This window comes from Rattus norvegicus, chromosome 4 (genome assembly GCF_036323735.1).
Source record: "Rattus norvegicus strain BN/NHsdMcwi chromosome 4, GRCr8, whole genome shotgun sequence".
Taxonomy (NCBI): domain Eukaryota; kingdom Metazoa; phylum Chordata; class Mammalia; order Rodentia; family Muridae; genus Rattus; species Rattus norvegicus.
In genome coordinates this window covers 156,744,336-156,764,064 of record NC_086022.1, presented here as the reverse complement: position 1 = coordinate 156,764,064, position 19,729 = coordinate 156,744,336, and the positions used below count along the sequence as shown (strand labels likewise).

The 19,729-nt window shown below is 40.0% G+C and overlaps 1 protein-coding gene across 2 annotated transcripts in view; it reads right to left on the bottom strand.

The window, feature by feature from the left end:
• The window catches only part of Mug1 (murinoglobulin 1), a 53,782-nt gene extending 38,068 nt beyond the window's left edge, over positions 1 to 15,714 (bottom strand). Inside the window, exons 1-11 of one of the 2 annotated variants that reach the window (XM_006237282.5) lie at positions 15,534 to 15,714; positions 14,128 to 14,311; positions 12,907 to 13,066; positions 12,751 to 12,803; positions 10,321 to 10,341; positions 9,885 to 10,053; positions 9,416 to 9,500; positions 8,335 to 8,443; positions 2,863 to 2,983; positions 2,614 to 2,723; positions 1,758 to 1,919 (exon numbers count right to left, since the gene is read on the bottom strand). In XM_006237282.5, coding sequence (XP_006237344.1) covers positions 1,758 to 1,919; positions 2,614 to 2,723; positions 2,863 to 2,983; positions 8,335 to 8,443; positions 9,416 to 9,500; positions 9,885 to 10,053; positions 10,321 to 10,341; positions 12,751 to 12,803; positions 12,907 to 13,066; positions 14,128 to 14,311; positions 15,534 to 15,619 — 1,260 coding nt within the window. In that variant the 5' untranslated portion in view covers positions 15,620 to 15,714. 2 annotated transcript variants of the gene reach the window in all.
• Between the last annotated feature and the right edge of the window lie 4,015 nt (positions 15,715 to 19,729).

Here is a 19,729-nt window from a genome sequence, read left to right as displayed (position 1 = left end):
AAAAAGGTTTAAGATCAGAGAGAAAGGAAACAAGGCTGAAGAAGGAGAAAGAAAATCAGGGAAGAACACAAGAGGAGTCTGCACTCCGTTATGAGGACGTGGAAGGAAGACTCTTGCAACTTGGGGGGATGGAGGGATAATCAGGAGAGGAGGATTAAGCGACAAAATGTATGAAATTCCAGAATAAAGCCTGATACTTTCTATCCTCAGTGAAGAACAAAACAAAACAAAAACATATCAAGTTCAAAGGAGGACAGGGAGAAGGACGAAAACCTGAAATAAGATCACGAAGGAAAAAGGAAAACCAATTTTCTTGACTTAGGAAGACATGGTGCTCTCCCTCAGGCTTCATTTCTAGGGTCACCAGGAGTCCCAGGAGAAGAATAGACAGTAGTGGGCCTTGTCCTATCTGAGATCCAGACAAGATGATCAAGGCAGATGGGCAATCAGAGGGATGAGCACACCTGCCTCAGCCATTAACTGAGCTAAGATAATGTGTGCCACTCTGAAGGGCTCACTTCTGGTCACTGAGTCTAGGTATGTATTTGTGTAGGGAGATGTTAAATAATGACAATGGGAGCTACACGAGATCGAATCCGATCAGCTAAACCTATTCTGATAGAATTTCTCCCACAACCGAGGATCCCTATCAGTCCACATGTGTGTGTGTGTGTGTGTGTGTGTGTGTGTGTGTGTGTGTGTGTGTGTGTGTATGTGTGTGTGTGACTGCATGGACGGGTGTTGTGGTGGAGGACTGGAGATAATTAAGTTTGACATCTTATCCTGTATGTGACTCTGAGCCTCTGGGCTTGGAGAAAACCTCCAAACCAAAGCCATCTGAGTAATGAGACACTGGCTGGCCACCTTAGTGAGTGCCACACTGCTCTTTCCCTCCTCCATCAAAATCCACACTCCACCCTATCTCTAGGTCCATCTGCTGTTTGCAAAGGGACATGCTTTTCAGCTTCTTCCTATAAGACAGATTATGAGTTCCACCATATAAATTTGCAGCCAGAGATGTGTGGAAGTCACCACTGGCATTCCTGTCCCCACAGGGGTTCTCAGAGAGGCACCTGCTGAGACAGCTGGGGAAAAGGCTATTGGGACCTAGAGATGTAAGACCGCAGGGTCTTCAGAGACCTCTCCTGGAAAGTCAGATAGTGAGCTTCTCTTCAAATGGCTCCCCTTTGTGACATATCTGACTAAGCTATGATATACAGGGGGACTCTGTCTAGTTCCTCCTGAGAGCAGATTGCAGATCTCTAGAGTTTTCCTATTTCCAAATTGCATTTCTAGAAATTGTTGAGTCTCTCTCTCTCTCTCTCCTCTCCACCTGAACCCCCTTTCTGTGCATCTAAAGCAGGAACTAGCGTAATGTCAGTCACTTTCAGTGACACAATAAGTATCTCTTGTTTGAGAAAATGGGCACAAACATATTTGGGTAATGAATTTGAGGACACACAATAAATATTCTTAACTAAGTAGATGAAAATGATCTTTTAACTTTTTTTTTTGCTTCAAGGTCCTAACTTGAGATATTTCAAACAGAAATAAAGCAAAAGAGACAATGAAAAATATTGTGTTTAAAATTTGTTCACAATGTATGCTGATACTTTTATGAGTGGTCAGAAACATTTCGTGTTTTGCCTTAAAATAAGAGTTTGGCATGGAATATTTTTTTCATTAAGCTACACATTGAGTTCAAGCTGTTGCAAAGTCTCACCTTGTATCTTATGTCCTCCTCATTTCTGACTTACTTTGATATTGAGGGAATAGCCTGAGATGCTGCTGGTATCTATGGAGAACTTTGCCAAGCCATGCTGATCAGTGGTAGTAGCATTGGTATAGCCAGCTTCTTGTGCTTTGATGAAGACCTGCTCATTTGGGATAGGATCTCCCTTGATATCCACTAGGCGGATCTAAATTGAACAAGGAAGAAAAGCATAGTCTAGGCATGGGTATATGACACGGGAGAGAAACTCCTGTTTCAGTATTATATAAAGATTACAAAGATGCAGTCACTAATTCAGCCTGCAAAAATCAGTTTCTGAAAATCTATACCTGCAGAACTAGCTATGCTGTGAAAGTACAGAGACTGAAGGTATCATACTCTTAATTTCATAACAGATGCTTTTAGATGCTTCCTATTTTCCTATTATTCACAAGGGACAATCAATGAGCCCATCTATTAAAACACTGCAAGTACATGCTCTGACACAACAAGTACTTGCAGTGTTTTACAGGATGAAAAGAACAACTCGTGAGGGAGCAGAGGCTGCCAGTGAGCATGGGTGTGTTATAAATATGTAGCTCATGTTACTTCACCATTGAAACACGGTGATACTCTGGGGTTTAAGGTTTTCAGGCGCAGCAGTTATAAACGAAAACTCTGCTGCATAGGTTTTAAATTTGGAGCCTCTCGATAAACTTTCCTAGTCTTCACTTTAGTTCTGGGAATTGAACTCGTGTGCTTGGCCATGTGAAATACAAACTCCACCACTAAGCTGCGCTTCTAGTCTTGCAACCCATGATGTCAGAAATGCTTAACATCAACAGAACAGCCTTGAAGCACCTTTTACAGCTCTGCCACCTATGAAGCACAAAGCACCTTACCTTCACAAAGAATGGGATCCCGTGTCTGAAGTGTGAGTCTGCTTTCAGAAATAGGAATTTGTTCCTGGTTCTTTCGACTTCAATTCTTCCAGATCCACTGAACTCTGACCCTGAGGAAGAAATTAGTGACGACATTGAAGGCCCAAGCTGGTTAGAGAGTTGCTTGCTTTCTGCGTCTCTGAGCTACCATCTCGATGTGAAAAGGTACCAGTTTTCACAGCGCCATCTTCTATATTCTTACTCACATACCTGTCCCTTCTTCTGTAACAGTTGCATTCACATGGAAAGCCTGGTGCATTTTGAGGTAATTTTCCTTTAATTGGAACTCAGTGATGTTCACTTCTTGTGTGCTGCAGCCATTGTTGTCTAGCTGATATTTAAGATAAAAGCAAGGTGACAAGGCACACTGGTCATGTTGATGGTCTACTGTAACCCACACACGAGGGCTTCTATCAGAAAGAGAGTGATTAGTACATGGTCTTCTGGTTCTAAGCCTGGGACTCAGCTTAAACACTGTGCTGCTGTGTGATCATGACCAGTCACAATGCTGCCTTGGCTTGGTCATCCATAAACACAGTGATTGTATTCTAAGTATCCACTTAGTACTTAATACATCTATTAAGGAATATTAAGTGTAATTCATTATCATAATTATAATATACAGAACACTTAACTTGCATGCCATTAGAACTTAATAATTACTTTCTATTATTAAAATAGCAACCACAGGTATGGATGTAGCTCAATGGTACTTTTTACTAGCAGACATGAACCTGATGGCTTGATACCTAGTGGCAGAAAGTAAACTGAAATCCATTTCTGGAATGAAATGGTGCTGAGAAGCTGCCATTCTGTGGATCGGTGAATGAGAATAGCCTTCATAGGAAAGAATTGACATTATTCTGAACTGTGAAAGATAAGAGTCATCAAGATCATTATTTTGTTCCAAATTAAAGTTAAGCTTAACAGTTTACTCTTTTTTTGTCATTTTCATTGTTACAGTTATTGTCGGTACAGTAGCAAACTTTACATCATTTAAATTGCATTGCTCTAACAACTTTGGTTTTCTGCTGTTGTGGCAGTTTGTCTGGATCCCTTTCTCCTTTCTGCACTGCCTTGTCTGTCCAACCTCATTAGAAGATGTGCCCAGTCTTACTGCAACTTGGTATGCCAAAGCTGGTTGATATCCATGGGAAGCCATCCCTTTTCTGAGGAGATAGGGAGGAGGGGTGAGAGGAGGTGAGAAGGAGGGTCTGGGAGGTGAGGAAGGAGGGGAAGCTGTGAACAGGATATAGAGTAAATACATAATTTAATAAAAAATGAAATACAGGAAACATGAACAAGCAGGGAAACATGACATGTACAAAGAGGCACAGATCTTCACTAACTGAATCCTAGGATATCCAAATTGTCATAATGCTGGACAAATAATAGTGTAGTCTTGGAAATGACTAGTGATCTCACAGAGGATTTAAGCAAGCAGAGACAGATCTGAATGCTATCAATTCAGAACAAGACAATAAATCAGCAACAGATAAGAGATAAAAGATAAATATCATCCAATAGTCATAGGAATGAACATGTAATTATCAACAGTAACTCTAAGTATAAATGATTTTAAGTCTTTAATTAAAAGACACAGACTAGATCCTTTGCTGCCGAAATGTGAGTGGGAGCAATTGGAGCATGAGCTCAGAGCAAGATTCCAAGAGTTCTAAGAAAATGGCAGGCAAGTTATCCATGGGGGAAATCACAAGCTTCAATAAAGCCACACTGGAGAAAACCAAAGAGCATGAGAAGAACACCAGCCAACCAAAAGACCATTCAACAGGAAAAGAGGAGTAAAATTTCCTACAAGCCTAGGAGGATTTCTCCACCTCACCTCATCATTTCTGAGACCCCATTCTGATGGGGAAGATGGACAGACACAAGCGACAAGCTACACTGTGAACCCACCCAGGCACTCAGCTTGCCCTGTGATATGGAAAATCATTTGTATGATTGATGAAAATAAAATGCACCTCGTGGCAGAAAAAAAAATGCTAGCTAGGTAGACTCCAAAGAACACACACATCGAAAATGAAAGGCTAGGAAGGGATTGATCAAGAAAATCCAAGTTGAGAAGAAACAGAAATATTAATACTCATATATGATAGAATTGACTAGTCCAAATTTAGTTACAAGGAATAAAAGAGTCAATACCTATTAGTGAAAGGAATACCTACCCCTAATTACTGAGTAAACATGTCAGTGCGTCACAATTTATAATAGAAACACTACTAAACAAAGGATAGATGGATCCCAGTACAATAATAATGGGTGATTTTACTACTACACACTCATTAAATTGATCATTTGGCCAAATAATAATAATTGTTAGGGTGTTATGTAGAAATTTCATCTGAATTAAACTTTCCATCTGGAAGGAGTTTACTGAGACTCAGGACATAAACAAGACTTATAAAGCTCAGGACATAGATAACTGACAAGGCTCAAGAAGTTCGTAAACTGAAAAAATTGTAAGACTATAAACAGGCTAACAGAATTCATGTCCAACAAACCAGCTCTACTGAGAAGATTGAAAGAAGAGGGGAGTAAGCAATGCTAAAACACTACAGAAAGAAAACAAATGAAACTATAATTATTGAAACATAAAATAGAATTAAACACAAATAGCACCCAAAGTAAAATGACAGAAATCAACACGCACATTTCAGTGATAACTTTAAATATTAATGGCAACAATTCTCTAATCAAAAGGCATAGGCTGGTTGAATGGATTAAGAAACAAAATCAGTCTTTTTGTTGTTTCAAGAAACTCACTTGATAAACACCACTTTGAGTGAAGGGATTGGAAAAGTATTCAAAGCAAATAACCAGAAAGCAAGCAAGCATTGCTATTATAATATCTGACCAACCTTATTTCAAGCAAAAATTAATTAGATGAGATAAAGAGGGACACTTTATTCTGATAAAGTGAAAAATTAACTGAAAGACACTACAACTATAAACATAGATGAATCAAGGTCTACCACACATGCTTTCATAAAAAGCATATGATGCAATTTCAAGACACAGACGAAACACAATTCGGTGGTTATACTTGATTTCTGCACCCTAATTTCTCTAATAGGGCATCTGGACAAAAAATAAAGGTAGAATCATGAGAATTAAATACAATCAATTTATCATTTTGCCCTAACAGATATTTATAGAACACTCCACTGAAACACTAAAGTATAATTTCTTTGAAGTAGTGAAAGGAATTTTCTCCACAATAGATGATGCCGTGAGAAACAAAGCAAGTCTGAAAAATAAAGAAAAATTAAAATAACCCAGTGCACCGTATCTGACCACAATGCAATAAAGCTTAAAATCAACAGCACAAGGCATTAAAGAAATTGGATTAATTCATGAAAATCAAACAAAACACTACCTAATAATGAATGATTCAAAGAACTCAAGAATAAAATTAAAAATCCTGGAATTAAATGAAAATAAAAACATGACACAAAAGTCTCTTGAAGGTATTCAAAGCAAGAGAGACATAACTAGTTCTGAGTGCTGCTTAAAATAAGGAAAAGATTTAACACAAATAAGTGAGTTGATAATATACATCAAGGATTCATAAAAACAGAAAGATCAATCCAAACTCTGTATTGGCAGATAGTAAGAATTAATAATAAAAAAAGAGCAGAAACTAGTGCAGCAGAAAGAAAGAATACAAAGAACGAGACAGTTATTTAAGAAGATAAGATCAAGACTAATCTTTGAAACAATTAACAAAACAAAAGAAAGAAAATGACCCAATCAATAGAATCAGAAATTTGCAGGGTAATATTATACAGACATTATAGAGATTTGGACTATTGTAAGGGAATACTTCAAAAACCTATACCAAATTAATTTAGAAAACTTAAAAGTGAACAGATTTCTACATTCATCCAAAATACAAATGTTAACCTAAGAAGAAATGGATAACTTCAACAGTCACATGGACTCTGTAGAGAGCAGCCTACTACTGCCATTTTCCTTAACCAATGTAGTCCTTTACTGTATCTAAAGTCTTGTCCTTACAGATGCATGTGGGTCTCATCTCATCAAAGAACCTTATTTTTCAAGAAATGGAGACCTGTATAGAGATCCACAACCCATCAAAATGCAGAATTGCCTAGGATTACCCAACCCCAACATAACCCCTACATTGAAGGATTAGGGAAAATCATGGAACAAGAGTCAGAAGATTGTAAAAGACCAGAATGCCTGTTGCAAAAATAGGGTCTTTCAGACACAACAGGGAAAGACACCCATAAAAATCTCAACAATGTGGTTGCCAGAAGAAGATTTAAACAATGGTAAAACAAGTTAACCTGCCAATGTGGTGGAAAGGGGAAATTTCACAAACCCCACTCCTAGATCAAGAGCTGCAGGTAACCATAGCTGCTGAGAATGACTAAGAGAAATGTAAAAGTCTGTGGGAGTCAGGAGTCGCTTGGCTCTACAGATAGCATATGGGTCACACAGGCAGTTGGAAATTATAAATGGCATCTCCCATAACAATGGGTTTTATTGACCTGACCAAGAAACTGCTCAGGATAAGAGTCTAGAAAGGAAGAGTCTGTAATAGTTCAGGTGTGGCCTTGTGTCCTTTGTTGAGGAGACAAGCTTGTGTTTAACATTCCTGTTTTCTCTAATGCTTAAGGTGAGCAGGTCAGCAGAAGAGCCTCATGCTCTACCCATCTCGTACATTGTGGGTGAGGCTACAACCTAGTACAGCCACTACCCAAGTCAGTCTAGAAGATCCTCAGAAAACGAGAGGTCAAGGGACCATATGATCAGCTGTCAGGAATCTACAAAAGGAATCTATGTCAGCATACTAAAATGTGTTCCCATGCATGGCTTGCCAATTAAATGAGTCACAGACAAGAGAGTTCACCAGATTAACTGATAATCAAAACCAAATAGGAGAATGTTAAGGGTATGGAGATGACCACCTTTTACAAAATATACCAGACTCTGACACACAACAGTGCATGCTTTCTCTCCTATGGGAGGTAAAACAAAACAGAACCAGAAGACAGCAAAACAGTGGTTCCATTTGGGAGGAGGAAGGGTCTGGCGGGAGGAAGGAAGGAGAGAATCAGATAAGCACTGAGGTAGGTAATCAGGTACATGATGTGCATGAATGAATATATTGTATAGAAGGCTATTGTTTTGAACAACTACTTATTTTTTATATGTGCTTATTAAAATGCACCTTCAAAGAATAGTCTACAAGGCACAAAAGTAGTGGAGGTTACCTAGGAAGAGAAGAGGACACATAAGAATGAGGACCCAAGAGAACATAGGTGGCAATGGGACAGGGGAATATAGTTAAAAGACATGACACTCATGTATGGAAATGTCGTAAACCTACTATTTCATACAATGAATATGTGCTCAAAATAAATTGTAGTGGCCAAGTAAAGTTGTGGAAATGTGCCTTTAACAGTGGTGGGTCCGAGGGTTATCACTTCTGTCAGTGGGGTCTTCTGGGCATTGCACACATGCCTGGGCTACTGTTCCATCCCTGCGCTACAGTCCAAGGTCCCAGAACATCCTCTGTCAACATCTGGCTATGTGTTTCCTCTCATCTTTGCTGTGTGCTTTTCTGTTGGTTAACCTTGGATATTTAAAAAAACAAAAACAAAAACAAAAAACCTTTGAACAGATTTCACTTACCTCGGAGTCCTCTTCTTTGCATGCAGACTTTGTCTCAGAGCTAAAGGAAGGATTTCCATGGCAAAGACTTATCTTTACATGTCCTGGGACAGGCTTCCCATAGGTATATCTGTCACAAGATAAAGTCACAGAGACCAAGGGTCTTTCTAAAGTGGAGACCCACTGTCTTCTCACTGAGACTGTATGGTTTCATAATGGGCACAAACACAGACCACCATTGCCTCCTGACACCTTCTAAGTGCGTATGCTAAAAATTTGCAATGTAAATAAATAAATTAATTAATAAACAAAAAGCATAGGTTCTTAGCTCTATTAAGAACCTAGGAAGACCTGGTTTCCTCCTTTTTGTGGTTTGAAAAGATTAAGTAACCAAACCAGGATCCTCAGCTACTAGATGATGGGGCTGAAATGAGTGGGGAGGATGGGAAATAACTCAGAACCTAACGCACCTCCTCAGTCCTTGGCCTTTGTCCTATGGTTTAGTTTTTGAGCTCATTAATTGGAATGAAAAGACAATGTAGGCTGCGGTGTGTCTTCTGTTAGATTTAGGCACATACTGCAAATTTCTTCTTTATGGTTCTAGACTTAAATAGTACTTTTATTTGTTGTAGTGTAAGGTCCTCATTTATCAGGTCCAGAAATTCAAGCAGAATGCTGAGATGTCTAAAGTTTAAACGTAGGTGGCAGTGGTTAGGGGTGGAGGCAAACAGGGAGCTCTTGTATCTCTGCTCTTTCTGTCAGACCATAAGAAGGCAGGGAGATGCCTCGACTTAGTGCTTATGTTCTCTTCACATGGGTCAGTGGATCTTATTAGGTCCCTTCCTGTCTCCAAAGGCAGGAAGTCTTTACTGCCTCAAACAATTGATTTTATCCATTGATATCAGTAATGCATGCAGCGAATGATTGCACAGCGATTGATGCAGAGCAGTAAAGGACACATGAACACCACAGGGGAAATGTTCTAGTCGGGGAAGGACACAAGTGTAGCATCTCTACATATTCTAAAATGAGGCATTATTCCAGGCATATTCTGTGTCTGAGTTCATTCTTAAGGAAAGAAGGACAGAAGCAGGTAACTCACATCGCACAGGCAGTCACATTGATTATTTCATCGTACACAGAGATGGCGTTTGGGACCTTCACATCGACACCAAATCTGGGAAGCACTAATGTGGGAGACAGAGAGGAGATGCTCAGAGAGGAGATGTGAAATGTGTTGTCTTGTCTAAACGATCATTCTCTGTCCAGAAATGGAGATTTCACATTATTAAGGCAATGTCCTCACCCCCAATAAAGTTAGAATGTTGAGTGGTTATGTGCTATATCACTTCTTGCAAACCACAGGGGTATCTACTTGATTAAACAAACAAACAGCAAAACAACAAAACAAATAATTTGCTTCTGAAAAATCCCAGGACTTTCTGGAATTGGAGATGAATAGCCTTAGCTAGAGTCAGATGAAACCCAGCCTAAAACCCAAAGTAGTTCATTCTATGATAGCCAGAAACCTATGACACCCACTTTCTCTTTTTGGTTTTCCCAATCCATACCGAATTCCATGACGGTGAAGGAATGCTCTTCCTTCACTCCTGACTGTTTGAGAATCACTATCTTGTAGGGGCCCTGAATGGGCTCTGCTGACAGGCTGAAGGACAGTTGCTTAAGCCCATTCTCAGTCTTAACGTCCTGCCACTGTATAATTCGGTTCATTTTCGGATCCTGTGGATGAGGGTGTAAATTTTCTAAGTTAATATAGTGTTAAGTATAACAGCGCTTCTAGGATCACTGTGCTGGTGATGGAAGCACTTGGGGACTCAGTTATATTCCTTTGGGGAAAGAAGAAATAAAGGTGAAGTGGGAAATAGCAAACTCATTATATCGAATGGCATAGGGCTGCTGACCCATAGAAGTTCAACAACATTCCAACATCAGGTTACTTTTATCAGATTGATTTCTCTCTGATTATGAAACATTTAAATTTCTTACCTCAATGTAAGCCAGAGGAAACTGAAACACAAGGAAAACAACATTAGGTTAGAACAGCAGGTCACAACCCCTTTGGCAAAACTGTTTCCAAAATTATTTACATTACCATTCATAGCAGTATCAAAATTATGTTTATGAAGTAGCAACAAATATAACAGAAAATGTGGTTGGGGGCTATCACAACATGAACTGCCGCACAGGGTGGCAGTATTAGGAAGGATAAGAACCACTGATTTAAAAATGTCACCCACAGAGCAAATCCAATAGATTTATAAAGTAGGCCCTAGGATGGGGGTTTCAGCCAAAATTTAATGAACTTAATGTCCAGTAAGAAAGTCAAGTGTAAGCCTATTCACCACCATAGAGAACTTTTCAGTATATTTTCTAGAATTCTGAGTCATACGAATCACTCAATAGATTGGAACTCACAAACAGAAATTTGAGGGACATCATCAGTAAGCTTTCTCTGATGTTCTCGAAGACCCACCCTGAGCATTTATGATATGGAGATTACAAAATTTAATGTCTAAAGCAGACAGACCCCTCTGGGCTCTGTGCTAGATTCTCTGCATGCAGTGCTGGTTTAGCTCAGGGTGTTTGTGGGGGTCCTAACACTGGGACTGGGAGTGTCTTTGACTCTTTTTCCTGCTCTTGGGTCCCTTTACCCTATACTGGGTTGTCTTGCCCAGCCTTTATATAAGGGAATGTACCTAGACTTATTGTATCTTGTTGTGCCATATTCAGTTAATAACACTGGGAGGACTACTTTTTTCTGAAGGGAAATTGATTTGGAGCAAAGGGAAGGTTGTGGGGAGACTAGGAGGAGCAGGGGGAAGGGAGGCTATGGTCAGGATGTTTTGGAAGAAAGAAGAATAAATCAGAAAAAAGAAAAATATATACTTGATAAAAATTATACAACAGATTATTGGGATAAGTAGAACTTTTAGAGTCTCCAAAAAATTGTGTGTATTGTAATTTGCTTTTTGTAAAGAACAAATTAAGTAAAAGTGGATTGAGATTTTGTTTAATTTTTAAGTTTTTGTTTGAGATTTTTTTACAGTATTTTCTAATGATTTTCACCCCTTCCAGATCTACCTCCTTTCCCTACATACCTGATTAGTGTTCTGTCCTTTTTCTCTATCAATTAAGTATAATTTGTGCTGCATACACATATATTCTTGGACATGTGGACTTCCACTGGAGGATGGTTGACTTAACAGGGTCTATCCCTGAAAAGATAACTGAGCTTCCCCCACTAGCTGTCCTAACAAGAGCTCCTCAGCTAGGGGTTGGACTTCGTGTCCATCTCCCCTCTCCATGGCAGTGTTCTGCTTATGCTTGTGTATGCTAATGCAACTGTAAGTTCATATGTGCAGCCGCCATGCTGTGTTAGGGATTGTTCCCTTGCATGCATTCTGGATCTAACAGGATTCACCTCTGCCTCTTACGGTTTTTCTTTCCTCGTGACACAAATAATCTCGCTGCCTTGGGAGGTGAGGATGGGATTTATATGTCCAATTTAGGATTTCATATTCTACAGTAAAACTGGTACAGATAGGAATGATCACCCCTACTGGCTGGTTTCATGCAGCTGGAAGGTGTGATGCATAGTATCAGAGGGGGAAGATAACAAGCAACCTCACCCAGTTATGAAGCCTATAAACTAGGAGAACCACTGTCCAGGTAAGACATGCCCACTGGAGCAATAGTGGCACAAATGTCAAGGAAGTAACCAACCATTGTCTGACTGGACTTAAGTCCCACTGTGCAAGATTAAACCCACACACTTGGAATCATGGGCTTCATGCATCATAGGCCCCAAATGAGAACACACTATCATTGTGCTGCTAGAGGACACAGGATTAGTCTAACTGTTGCTGATTTATCTTTATGTTTCTAGATTGAAGCATCCCTCATGCCTCATCAGAGAACCTTCTATTCATAGGAGAGAGTATTTAACACAGATACACAAACTTGCCTAAGCACAGAGCACAAGAGACTGAAATGCAATTTTATTCTTAGAGGAATTCAACTAGGGAAGAACCCAAGTGTTAAATATGAGGCTATAAAAATAATAGAGACTGTGTGAAAAATATCCCTGTCACACTAGAAATGGATTTCTGAGGGATGGTAACAGAATCTAGAAAAGAAATGACTGAAAAACCTAAAAGGTTCTATACAGTATAAGGCTCCACAGAGTATGAAGAAAACCCAGAGATACTTATCCAGTCAAATGGAGTCCAAATAAGGACAGTCACATATAAGGAACCCATAGGATGGCCAATGGTAGAAGAGCTGAGGCTATAAAGTGGCAAAGGAACAGAATAGAAAAAAGGGCTAACCCATGTCTCAGAAGGAGCTGGAAATTAGAATGTTGCTGTGACATTTTGTCTTGAAGAACCCACCAATACCCATAGGTAAAAAACTCACCAACTCATTCAGGGGGTGTAGATTTTTATCCATAGAGACAACCCGAAATTTAACTGGAAAAAGAGAATTTTCTAGTGAGTTCCAAAGACCCAGGCCTTCTTCACACCATGTTTAGGGTGGTGTATTAATTCCTTTGCCCACCGTGGAGCTTCATACCTGACTGTCCTGGCTTGTACATGGGCTTATCAGTCTGGACAAAGACAACACTTTCTTTGTTCTTCACAAGCACCACACGCCTTTCACTGAATTTATGCTTTGCCCCTTCAATGTTGATGTCGAGTGACTCCTCCTCTTCAGAAGAGGGCAATCTAGGGATCTGAGAACAACAGGAACACAGACCCTTCACCATCTCCCTCTGCCTTTCTTACAGTACCTCATTAACCTTTTCTCTGATGGAGGTGGAGGCACCATCAGTTTCTGTTTAAGTATTACATGGAGGGAAAAATTGCCAGGAAAAGAAAGGGATGAAAAGAAAAATCATTTTCTGTATGTCAGTGGGAGTTTATGTGAACAATAAAAACAGTCATTTTTACAGAGTAAATATAATCTTCATTGAAAATTAACTCTAAGACATGAGAGAAACTTAGCTCTAACTTGAAACTGAGGTAGAGAGAATGGTAATGTTTTAAAGGTGTTAGGACCCAAAAGTACAACAATGCCAAGCAACCAGAGCTTCCAGGGACTAAGCCACTACCTAAAGACTATACATGGACTGACCCTGGGCTCTGACCCCATAGGTAGCAATGAATATCCTAGTAAGAGCACCAGTGGAAGGGGAAGCCCTGGGTCCTGCTAAGACTGAACCCCCAGTGAACTAGTCTATGGGGGGAGGGCGGCAATGGGGGGAGGGTTGGGAGGGGAACACCCATAAGGAAGGGGAGGGGGGAGGGGGATGTTTGCCCGGGAACCGGGAAAGGGAATAACACTCGAAATGTATATAAGAAATACTCAAGTTAATAAAAAAAAAAAAGGTGTTAGGAATTAAGTCTTGAAGAGAGGTCCTGAAGAAGAAACCCAGCCCTTATTCAGGATCTCAGGATTATGCATAAGAGCTGTGGTCCTAATTTGATCAGTGCTGTTTGAAAGTTTACTAACTCAGCACCAGGAAGTGCTATGAACTGGAGAACCCTTTCTTTCTCTGGGATGTGGGCTTTTTTGAGGGAATTCAATGGGACAAGTATTGAACCTTCTCAGTTCGGGGTGAGATGATGTATTCTATTTGTTTTTTGGATAAATGCTCTAAATTCCTATTGTTTTGAGTTCACAGATATATTTTTAGATTAACCTTTTTTGGAAACATGTATGGGTATTGTATGTACATACTCACACGCATGGCATAAGTATGTAAACAAATCAGGACGGGTACTTAGTACTCACAGTGAAGGAAAGACAGTGGAACAAGTCCTTGTCAACCACAAGCTCATCGAACAGTTTTCTCGTTCCCCTTTGAGATATCAAGGAAGCTGTCACAGTCACTGTCTCATTCAGATGGTATAGATGCAGGCAGATTTTCTCAGGGGTCTCGGTGTAGAGCTGGGAAGGGACCAGCACCATATACTTCCTGGAAAGGAAGGGGTTCCGCACAGCTGACGACAGATGTCATTGTCTATAACTGGAGTTTCATCACAGTCACCATTACCATCCATGTTTCAACAGTCTGAGATGGCAGGTTGACAGTGTGGCAGTGTCACAGTTTGCCACACAGCAGAGTGGAAAGACAACTATTAGCTTGTCAATCATCGGCTGCAGCAGTGATACCTGCCAAGGCAGGTTTGAATGGCGTGTACTCCCTTCACTAAGCAACCAGCATGCACGTTCTAGAAAGTTTCTATTTTTTAAATTAAAATCCAGGAGGAATAATTTTTATTTTCATAGAAATTTATCATGATTGTTTTTATTAACATTTTTAATCCGTAAAAATAACTCAATACCCTGTTTTTATTTTGAGGTACTTTTCAACTGAAGGTTTATGATGTGACTGTGAAATTCAAACTTGTATAATTCACCTATGTTACACTTGAGCAAGTGCCAAAGGCTATCTGTAGGAATCATTCTCTACCTTTTCCTATAATTAGAAATTTTTGCCCCCCAAAATCTAGCTGGTCATTTCTATATCACAGTATGCAAAAATATCACTAGCTTTCTTATCATTTTTACTACCGTAAATATATTTTTATGATCACAGATACAAATAAAATCACTCAACAATATACTCCTAATTATATGGTTATTTTGGTCATCAACTAAGAAGTTCTATTGGTAGTTTAATCTAAAGTCTTTGATCCTAACAAGAGTATTGTTTTAGGACACAAACATCCACAGGGTTCTGATGTGCCAGACAGCTAAATCTATCTCAAGGCTAAACCATAGGCTACACATTTCCAACCAAGGATACCACCCATTTAAATGCTTATTTTCAAAGTGATTAAATAGTTTCAACAGCTAAGAATGTCTCTGATGATTGGGATTTGAGATACTACTTGTTCAGTAATAAGAGCAACACTATTCTGAATCACAGCACACCTCAGTTTAGTAACACTGGTTGCTTTAAAGTTGGAGAAAAGATCACCTAGAATCAGGTAACAACTGCATGTGTACATATATAATTGTAATTGTGTATATATATATATATATATATATATATATATATATACACACATAAATTGTTAATTAAAAAGCAAAAATAATTTCATGAGGTTTTCAGGGGAAGGGACTGTGAATTGAAATGGATAGTTTCTGATTGGAGGAGGGATGATGTGGAAGAGGGTCTTGGTGGTACTCACGAGTTTCCATTGAGCAAGGAAGCAAAGGGCAGGAAGGCAAGAAGAGCTGAAAAAAGGCACAGCTGAGCCTCTCTATTCTTCTTCATGATGGAAGGACAGGAGGACAGGATGACAGGAGGACAGGAGGACAGAGCTTATGCTGTCCTCTTCCTTAACACTGTTTCCAGAGTCCTCCAATCCACAGCGGCTTATTTATGAGTCCTCTCTGTAAACAGAACTCTCTGCCCAAGGTGTTCAAAAAGCAAAATAGAATATTTGTTCTCTGTGAATGTCACTGTGTGCAGTGGTGGCCCGAGCACAACTCAAATAAATTACAACAGTCGCAGGAAAGGTGCCAGGGGATCTGTGGACAGTGTTGGTAAAGGATCAAGGCCACAGATTTTGCTTGGTCTGAATTAGAGCAGACTTTCTCATCTTAATGACCAGTAAGTCTTCTCCATGGGTGACTCTGCTATGATTGTGTGACATTTACCTCCTCACTCTCATCTACTCACTCAGAATCTAGTAGCACGCTCTGGGATGTGTCATCTCCGTTTCTTTCCTTTCTCGTTTGAGAGTCAATAGAGTGGTCCAGGTTGGAGATTTTAAGTTCTCCTGTCTCTGGTTGTTCAAGTATCTACTTTTCTGGGTCTTGTGTATAAAAAACTCCCCTGTTACAAGTCACTGTGCATAAATCTTCTTTGTTAGAGCAGAAATCCACAAACCTGATCTAGAAACACACTTCTATCTCTGTGGTTTACTAGGAGACCAAGTGTAACCTGTGCAACTACAGGTGACTGTGTCAATTGTTGGGGTATTAGTATTTGGGACACGGCTCGATTCCTTTGGAAGGTTATTAAGGTATGAGTTAGGAACCACATTAGAATTTCTAGTCTAGGTCACAGGGCTGTTTATTTTTGCAAAGATTCTGTGACATAGGCTTGAGAGGGAGGTGTAGCATAAGCTGGATCAATTTTAATGTTGAGGCATTGAGTAGAAATAAAGAACATACTAGAAGGGAATGTAATGGATGCATGTAAGGGATGAAAAAAATAAAACTCATGCCTGGCAGGCTGGTGGACCACTTTAGCCCCAAAATTCAGGAGGCAGAGGCAGGCACATCTCTGTGATTTTGAGGGGAGAGCCTGGTCTACAAAGCCAGTCCAGGACAGCCAGAGCTTCCACAGAGATATGCCTTGGTTTGAAAAGAAAAACAACACAAAACTTATGTATTTCTCTGATGGACCTCTGAACCCAAATTAATCAATAGGAAACTAGTGCTAGATTCAGGCTTGCTGGTTAACTTGAGTTCAACCTTAGGTCAGATTCTTTTTTTTTCCCCAAGTGTAGAGGTTTAATGAGAGAAGAGTAGAAAAGGTGGCCAGCCATGGGAACATGGAGGGGGTGGTATATGGGGACAAGAGCAGTGAAGAACATAGAACAAGAGGGGGTAAGAAGGGAGGAAGAGAGCAGGTCAGATCCTTTAAGATGGAGCCTGAATCCATGCTGGAGATGGTCTGGTCTCTCACACTGACCATGACAGAGACAGCCAGGTATGGGGGAAACAGGACATGTATTAAGACTTATTGTACTTTTTAGTGCTTCAAGTTATGTGCGAAGATCCTAATACAAGAAATAAAAATATGGAAGGTAGTTTTGTGTTTTAACTTAAAAATAATGGTTATGTCTAAGGTGTGTCGATCAAGAGACACATATATCCTAGACATATTGAAAACAAACAAAAACTATCAGGAAAAAATAGAACATTGTGTGATGGTGAATACTATGTTTAAAATTTTAAAATTAATATAAAACAAAATGGCTCTAACCTGGGAGCTCACTAGCCGGAGGACAGATGTCTTTCCTAGAATGAGAGAATTATACCTGGAATTACCTGATTTGTTTATGTAAGATAACAAATCAGGTGTTTTCACTCCTGTAAACAAAGTTGCTTGCCTCTGACAGCATGAAAGATGTGTGCTTTTCTGCATGTAGGTCAGATGTGTGGCTGGTTGCACATAAGCGGGAAGTAGATACCCTTGTGAGTTTGCCTTTATAATCCGCTTACTAGTGTAATTCATAGCTACATCTTGAGAGTGCTCTCAGATTCTGTTCTGGCACCATGAGTATCTGGTGCTGGTAAAAACTGTCATTTCAGAAAGATGAAATGTTAATCAATAGTGTTCTCTTTTTCCTCTTTTTCATGGCTCCTATCTCTCTCTGTGTGTGTGTGTGTGTGTGTGTTTGTGTGTGTGTTGTTTGTGTGTGTGTGTGGGTCTGTTTGTGTGTATCTGAGTACATGTGTCTAAGTTTATATGTGTGGTTATGGTACTTGAATGTGTTTACTCATTTGTGTATAGGACAAGGGTCTTGTGTCATTTTTTACCATGCTTATTGAGACAATTTTCTTGACGCTGAAAGTTATAAATTAGCTTAGACAATCTAACACAGGAATCCTAAGGGATTGGTCTCCTTCTTACTCCATAGAAGTGGGATTATAGGCACACCACTGCCATGCAAGGCTCTTAAGTCATAACAAATTCTAAGTTCATGTCCTGAAGTTTGCATTAGCTTTTGTCTAGTGAGCTCTCATCCATGACACAAGGACAATTTTTTTTGGCTAGATTCCTCATGCATGTCTTCTCTCATGAGCCTGAGTTAATTCACAGAGTATTTGGCTCATAAACTCAGTGCTATGGCCAATGTTCTTTGCAGCTCTGTACAAGATGCAGGACAAGCTAGTGGTAGAACATGGTTTCTGTCTAGAGTGTATGACTAAGGAAAACCTGCAAATTAACGAGCACCATGGGTTATTATCAATTTCCAGTCATTTTAGAATATGGGGAAACCAGGGAGACAAGCATTAAAAGTTGTGTCTTGGGGCTGGGGATTTAGCTCAGTGGTAGAGCGCTTACCTAGGAAGCGCAAGGCCCTGGGTTCGGTCCCCAGCTCCGAAAAAAAGAACAAAAAAAAAGTTGTGTCTTTAATATCTAGGGTGGATATTCTGTCTGAAATGGACACAGGGATGAACATATCGAGGGTCAAGCAATGGCCTCATAGCATAAGAAACTTTGTGTGTGGGTGGTGTTGAAGAGCAGTAACCTAAATAAATGGATGACATTCATAGTTGCTCTTGTGACCTCATTTATCAGGGATTAATTTTTCTCATATTTCATAAAACTAGGTAACCTTTGTCTTGAGGATGTGTGATGGCTTACATATGCTCAGTCGAGGGAAAGGCACTATTAGAAGGTATAGCCCTGTTGGAGTAGATGTGTCACTGTGAGCGTGGGCTACCAGACCCACTTCCTAGATGCCTGGAAGTCGGTCTTCTCTTAGATATGAGCTCTCAGCACTCTTTTAGACTCATACCTGTCTGCTTGTTGCCATGTTCTCCTCAATAAGGATTGCAGACTCTAATTTTCTTGACTGGGAGCCTCAAAATTTGATGTTTTCACTTATAAATTACCTTGATCATGATATTTTGACATGGCAATAGATTGTAAATTATGACAGAAGGAATGTGCCTCGTCTGTAAGTGGATAGTGTACGGGAAATGGTCCAGGGTATCACAGAACCAAGACTCAAGCCCTTATTATGATGACCTTCTGCACTATGGCAGTAATGAGGGATGAGTGGAGCAGACTGCTATATCAACCTGGTCATGGCTATAGGTGTAAGCTGTGGTCAAGGATGTGAATTCCACACAAACTGATAATCTGTCACAAATGACCACATTCCCGTTGACCATAACAATCTCTCTGAAGAAAAAGCTCAAATATGTCAGGGTTACATTAAGTCCAGGCTTCAGAGACTCATCCACCACTACAAGTGGACTGAACCTGAATGAGATTGAGAGATCCCCACAGATTATGCCCCTGCATTTCCTGTCAGCTGTGCTGCCTTTGCTGACTCACAGAGCTGCTCCCTGCCTGAAAGTTAGTAAGGCAAACAGATTCCTAGTCAGAAAGGCTCCACATGACACCACTTGCTGATATCCAGAGTTGCAGGAGCCAGTCCGTCAGTCAACATGAGAGCCAGGACTGGGCAAGTGAGGATGATTATAAGAAAGTCAGAAGGAAGTTATGAGAAATAGCTTTGAGAGTGCCATTGGTTAATACCATTCCAGTGAGCAAGTATACTTTCTCAGTGACTTTTAAAGGGTAGCAGCACAAACCATGACCAATTCTAGGAAGATAAACAACAGCCACAAATCA